The sequence below is a fragment of the Benincasa hispida genome, chromosome 5, assembly GCF_027475165.1.
Source record: "Benincasa hispida cultivar pf3 chromosome 5, pf3_genome.v1.1, whole genome shotgun sequence".
Classification (NCBI taxonomy): Eukaryota; Viridiplantae; Streptophyta; class Magnoliopsida; order Cucurbitales; family Cucurbitaceae; genus Benincasa; species Benincasa hispida.
The window spans coordinates 16,396,082-16,402,646 of NC_143482.1; the positions used below are offsets into that span (position 1 = coordinate 16,396,082).

Genomic DNA, 6,565 nt, shown 5'->3' on the forward strand with positions numbered 1-6,565 from the left:
TGGATAGCTAGGAACATAGGGTGCAAGATGAAATTCACTCCTACCCATTATAGGGATAGTAGATAGGTTGTTCCCTTTAGTACTGAATCCAGGTCTTGAACAAGGGGCCCCACCCTCTTCTTGGCCCGAGAGGGATTCAGTTTATAGGTTCGACCTTAAACCAATTGTTCATTAGAGGATCAGTAGAACATAAGGAATAAGATGTAGTCTTGGGGGTAAAACGGTTTTTATGACCCAGCCGAGATTACGAACAACCTGTGAAGGATTAGCTTACTAATCATAGTTATATCAAATGGACACAAATATATCTATAGTGAGGGGAGTGCAACTACGGGACTCTAGTGGAATAACCCGTTAGTTAACGAATGTTGATTAACTCCATCTAAATAGTTTAGCCAGCTAATCTCAGATCGTTGGAGCCCATGATCTATAGGTCCATTAGGTTCCCCTACTAACTCATATGGAATAAACTTAGAACAGTATGATAGAATGATTCGAATTGTTCGAATTAGGTGAAGAGAGAGAAATCGACAAGTATATGTGATATAGTGGTCGGGTTTTTCAGTTTAGAGATACAACTTTAATATTTAAATGTGATTTAAATATCAAGAATATGAATACGTTCAAATTTGGAAGCTCGGAAATGATAGAAATTGTCAAAGATGTAAAAAGTCAAAGAGTTGACTTTTGCATTTGGAAAGTCAAACTTTGACCGACCTTATATTCAAATGTGATTTGAATTTCGAGAAAATGAATGTGGATTCATGCTCAAAAGGTCAAAATTAGTCAACACGAAAAAAATTATAAAAAGTCAAAATGTTGACTTTTTGGTCAAAGTTTGACTTTGACCAAATGACTATTTTGCCCTTTGACTATAGTTAGTGGGAAAATCCAAACTTTTGTTGGATAATTCCACTAACAAAATAGTGGGCTAGGTGTTCGCTTATAATGGAGACATTAAGCCCACTAAGATAGTGGATTATAGGTGTTGGGTTTTTATGGATTTGGTTCATGCAATTATTGCATGGTTTTTTTTCTATAAAATGAACTTTTGATTTTAAATTAAAGACTTTTGAAAATTTGCCAATTTTGTTTTTAATTTGGGCTGGAAAAAACCTCTTTTCTTTAAGTGAAGTTCAAAAAGAAAACCCAAACCAAAACCCAAATTCATTCCTTTTTTCCATCTCTTTTCTCTCTCTCGGGGTTCTTCATCCACCGGGTCTCACAACTCGGTTCTAGTGATCTTCTATAAGAGTTCGGGTCGAGATTCAATGAGGAAAAACGCTGTTCGGGAGCTACAAAAGTTGTATCTCATCCCTTTTTAATTACTGTTTTTCCTTTAATTGCATGCATAATTTCCTTTTAATTAAAAGCAATTAGAGTGTAATTAGATCCTAATTTCACTGCGTATGTCTCGAGTTCTATCAGAAAAGCATGTGACATGCATTTGTTATATCTTATAAGTGTTATAAAATATATACTATGCATGCTTAGTTTTAATATAAGTGTTATATTAAAGCATGTTTGTTTGAAGGAAGCATATTATAGACAAATGCTCTAGGGTTATAATTGTTATAATTTATTTTATAATTGTTATAAAATAACCTAGACTTCTAAAATCTATAACAAAGATAAGATGCATGCTCATTTAGGGTTAACCATCGAGCAATCCCAAGTTTCATAGAAAATAGGTCGATATCTTGTAAAAAGAAAACCTACAAAGGTTGTATCTCATCCCTTTTTAATTACTGTTTTTCCTTCAATTGCATGGATAATTTCCTTTTAATTAAAAGCAATTAGAGTGTAATTAGATCCTAATTTCGCTGCGTATGTCTCGAGTTCCATTTTGAAGCTCTATAAATAGAAGCCGATGAGTAGAAATTCAAGTTATCCAAGATTTTCGCCAGAGGTTCGCCTAGGGCGGATCCTTGCGATCCAGACAACTGCGTGAGAAGATGGCTGAGAGTTCTTCATCTCCTTCCTCCATTTCGAGTGACGATTGGAGCCTTCGACCGGAGCTAGATCTCGAGAGAGTCAGCTCCTCCGCCCATCCATGGCACCACCGGCAGCCTTGACGCACATCCGCTGGGAGTAAATCTTTTCTTCCAGCCAGTCATTTCCTTTTCCTTTCTTTTCTCATATTGTATTGCGTGACATTTGGGAATTAAAGAACTAATACAATTTGTTTTCAATGCATTTCTCTGTTCCTTCGACTCCATCTCCATCTTCTTTGTTCAACATCTTTACTTTCATTGCAAAACTTAGTGAGACTGCTAGAGTAACGCATACTTAGTCGTGTGGATTAGAGATATGAAGCATGTAGCAACCCACTGAGAGGTGTGCGTTGCGTGAGTGTGTGAGAAAACCTTATTTGCTTAGTGTGAAGTTGCGGCAACGCCTGTCTATAGGCTAATGAAATGCTTGTCTATGAGTAAAGTCAGCAACAACCAACTGCCTGGGAGGGTAAGTGGTTGGTCGCATTAAGCAATGGTTGTTCACTCGAGATAGGAATAATCTTGCGTCAACCAAGTTCATGCGGTTACCTTGTCTTATGTATGCGTCCATCACACCTTTAGAGCCGCTCGAGAGAGAGTCTAAAGAAAGAATCTAATGACTTGAGAGAGCTAGGTTAGAATGGATGCTCGAGAGGGCTAGATTAAGTTTGCATAAGTAAGAATGGAGACTTAGGAATAAGCTCTGTTTGTTATTACACAACATCTGCACCCTACGGAGAGGACAATGGCTGCGTCCAGGAAGTAGGATATGGCGGCAGTATGCGGTCATCTTGACACTTATGCATACACACCGCATACGTCCTAGATTTAGGCTGTTGCGAAATCGACAATTAAAGAACAAAAAAGAACGAAGAGATAGGGAAGATCGATATACAAATATACGTGGTTCGCTAACAGTGTGTTAGCTACGTCCACGGGTAGAGGGAGAACAATATTATTTGAGAGAATGTTTTAAAATTACATAAAAAAAAATGGCGCCTCTAAGTTAAGAGTTTATATATTGCACTGCTCTAAACCTTAAGGTCAAAATCGTAAATAACTACAAATAAATAAATATGCTGAATACAAAATCTGAATAGATTTCAGGGGCGTTGCCCTCGAACCCCCATGAGGGCGCGCCGCCCCTGGACCCCGGCTCACTGACCGGTCAGTGAGATCCCCGTACTAGGTTGTTCGAAGTGCCAGCAAACAGATTCAAGGCATTTCAACAAATCTCCACCCTGACTTGAATTCTCTCCCAAATAATGGATGTACCAAATACAACATAAATCAATATCCCCTGACATATCCAGACTTCTTCCTCATGCCTCGAAGTGTCCTACAAAAATGACCATTAACAATTCAAAACATTTAGCAAGTCCAAACAATGTTGGAACTTGCCTTGTGGAACCAGTTTAGTGAACATATCAGCAAGGTTATCAGCAGTACCAATTTTCATCACTTTAACTATCTGCTCACCTCTTAAGAAGTGATATCTTACATCTATGTGCGTAGTTCTCTCATGATAAACTTGATCCTTGGTTAGGCATATTGCACTCAAACTATCACAATATACAATATCTTGGTCATGATGCAAACCAAGATCACCAACTAACCCCCTCAGCCATATTCTCTCTTTAGCAGCTTCTGTCAAGGCCATGTACTATGCTTCAGTAGTAGACAAAGTAACTGTAGGCCGTAAGGTTGCCTTCCACTAACAACAAAACCACCCAGAGTGAACACATAACCAGTCATAGACCTCCTATTGTCAACATCTCTAGCATAGTCAGAAAAAAAATAACTAGTCACCAATTCCCATAAACAAGACCAACATCAGATATACCTCTAAGGTAACGAAAAATCCTTTTAACGGCTTGCCAATGCTTCTTCCCAGGTTGACCCATGAATCTGCTGACAACACTAACAGCATGGGCAAGATCAGGCCTAGTACAGACCATAGCATACATCAAACTTCCCACTGCACTAACATAAGGACTCGAGACATGTACTCCTTCTCAGCTTCAGACTGTGGTGAAAACTCATATGACAAACGAGCATTTAGAGCATTAGAAGTATTTATAGGATTAGCTGATGACATACCAAATCTGGACAATATTTTCTGAATATATCCTTTCTATGACAAGAAGAGCTTATTCTTACCTCTATCCCTATAAATCTCCATACCTAGAATTTTCTGAGCAACACCCAAATCATTCATATCAAACTCAGCACTGAGAAGATTCTACAATTTTAGGATATCAGACTTGGACTTTTCAGCTATGAGCATATCATCTACATATAAAAGTATATAAATCATCGAACCATCATCAGCTTTGTTGTGATATACACAACAATTATACAGACTCTTATTATAGCCAAGTCCAATCATATAGCTGTCAAATCGTTTGTACCACTACCTTGGAGACTACTTTAACCCATACAAAGATTTATTCAACTTGCAAACATAATCTTCTTTACCTGGACACTGGAATCCAGCTGGTTGGGTCATATAAATCTCTTCCTCCAACTCTCCATGTAAGAAAGCTGTCTTCACATCTAGTTGTTCAAGTTCCAAATTCTGATGTGCTACTATAGCTAGTAACACCTTGATAGAAGTATGTCTGACTACTGGTGAGAAGATCTCATTATAATTAACTCCTTCCCTTTGTGTGAACCCTCTAGCAAAAACTTGAGCTCTATATTTAATGCCCTCTGAAGGTGATATTCCCTTCTTTTCCTTGATGACTCATTTACAAGTGACAATTTTTCTCTCCTTTAGTCGTTTAACTAATTCCCAAGTCTGATTTTTGTCAAGAGATTCCATCTCATCCCCCATAACAGTAAGCCATTTAGCAAACTCACCACATGACACAGCTTCTTTATAGGTGGATGGCTCATGAGGATCCACCTCTTCAGCAACCTGCAATGCAAAAGTAACCATATCTTCAAAACCATACCTCACAGAAGGTACAACACCAACTCTTCTAGTTCTATCATGAGCTATACTCGATTGATCTACCCATGATCTAGAATTCTCAGGAAAATCAAATTCTGACATTCTAGGCACATTAAATTCTGGTTACACATCAGTTTCTGTAGTAACGTGTTGATCTTCTCCACTTTGATGTTGTAATTCATTCACAGCTAAAGTGAATTGCATCTCCACCTGTTTATCAACACTACTACTTTTTCCCACATCAGTAGATGTCACAAAAGACTTTACAGTTGAGTTAAGCATGGAATTTTCATCAAATATCACAGTCCTACCAAGTATGACTCTATTCTCAGAAGGTGACCAGACTCTATATCCCTTAACTCCATCCCCAAAACCCATAAATATACCCTTTTTAGCTCTTGGCTCTAATTTACCCTCATTAACATGGTAGTAGATAGTACAACCAAAAACTTTTAATAAAGAATAATCTGCAGGCTTACTAGACCACACCTCGTAAGGTGTTTTACAATCAATAGCTATGTGAGGTCCACGATTGATCAGATAACATGATGTATTCACTACTTCTGCCCAAAACTTTCTAGCCAACCCTGCATTAGAGAGCATGCATCTTGCTCTCTCCAACAATGTCTGATTCATACGTTCTGCAACCCCATTTTGCTATGGAGTATTCCTAACAGTATGATGGTGAACAATCCCCTCAGCTTTACAGAACTCATTAAATTCAGATCCACAGAATTCCAGACCATTATCAGTTCGCAGCCTTTTGATCTTTTTCCTAGTTTGATTTTCAATCAATATCTTCCATTGCTTGAAATTCTTGAAGGCTTCACTTTTATGTTTCATCATAAAAACCCAAGCCATTCTTGAGTAATCATCAATTATAGACAAAAAATACCTACTGCCTCCAATAGATTCAACTTTGGAAGGTCCCTAATAGTCTGAATGAATATAATCAAGTGTCCTTTTTATACAATGAACACCTCTTGGAAACTTGCTGCGATGAAGCTTCCCAAATACACAATGTTCACAAAATTCAAAATCCTGTACCTTATGCCCACAAAGAAGATCTCTTTTTGACAGAATTTACATCCCTTTTTCACTCATATGACCAAGTCTCATATGCCATAACTTAGTCATATCATCCTTGAGAATGACCGACGATGCAACAACAACATAACTTGTTATCGTGGAACCTAATAGAAAGTACAGTGTTCCATGCTTTATGCCTTTCAGAACTACCTCAGAACCCTTATAGATATGCATTGCTCCACAGACCTTCAAAACTGTAACCCTTGCTATCGAGTACACTAAAGGATATCAAACTTTTCTTCATTAGTGGAACATGCCTAATCTCTTTTAAAGTGTAGAAGGCACCATTATATGTTTGTATCTTGACTAAACCGATTCCAACTATCTTGCACACAACACCATTAGCCATGCTAACATTCCCTCCATCTATTTGCTTAAAGGTTGAGAACCACTCTCTATTTGGGCATACATGATAAGATCCCTCAGAATCAAAAGCCCACACATCATTAGAATGTGATTGTTCATTCACAACTAAAGCTAGATCTCCTTTAGAATCGATCTCGACTTCTTCAGAATCAATATCAAC

At 37.9% G+C, this 6,565-nt stretch overlaps 1 protein-coding gene across 1 annotated transcript; it reads right to left on the reverse strand.

The window, feature by feature from the left end:
- Window positions 1–3,284: 3,284 nt before the first annotated feature.
- On the reverse strand, window positions 3,285–5,052 carry LOC150035931 (uncharacterized). Its single transcript, XM_090313516.1, has 5 exons — window positions 4,783–5,052; window positions 4,155–4,236; window positions 3,983–4,082; window positions 3,804–3,938; window positions 3,285–3,333 (listed from the first exon to the last, which is right to left on the reverse strand). The coding sequence occupies exons 1-5, from the start codon at window positions 5,050–5,052 to the stop codon at window positions 3,285–3,287; spliced, it is 636 nt and encodes a 211-aa protein (XP_090169642.1).
- Window positions 5,053–6,565: the final 1,513 nt, after the last annotated feature.

Bases quoted from the DNA above. Each gene is read 5' to 3' on its own strand.
- LOC150035931 (XM_090313516.1), bottom strand. From the start codon at position 5,052: ATGTCAGAATTTGATTTTCCTGAGAATTCTAGATCATGGGTAGATCAA. The intron at 4,083-4,154 runs GTAAGAATAAGC...GTATGTCATCAG, and splicing joins GGAGATTTATAGGGATAGAG to CTAATCCTATAAATACTTCT. The intron at 3,939-3,982 runs GTTAGTGCAGTG...GGTCTGTACTAG, and splicing joins TACATGTCTCGAGTCCTTAT to GCCTGATCTTGCCCATGCTG.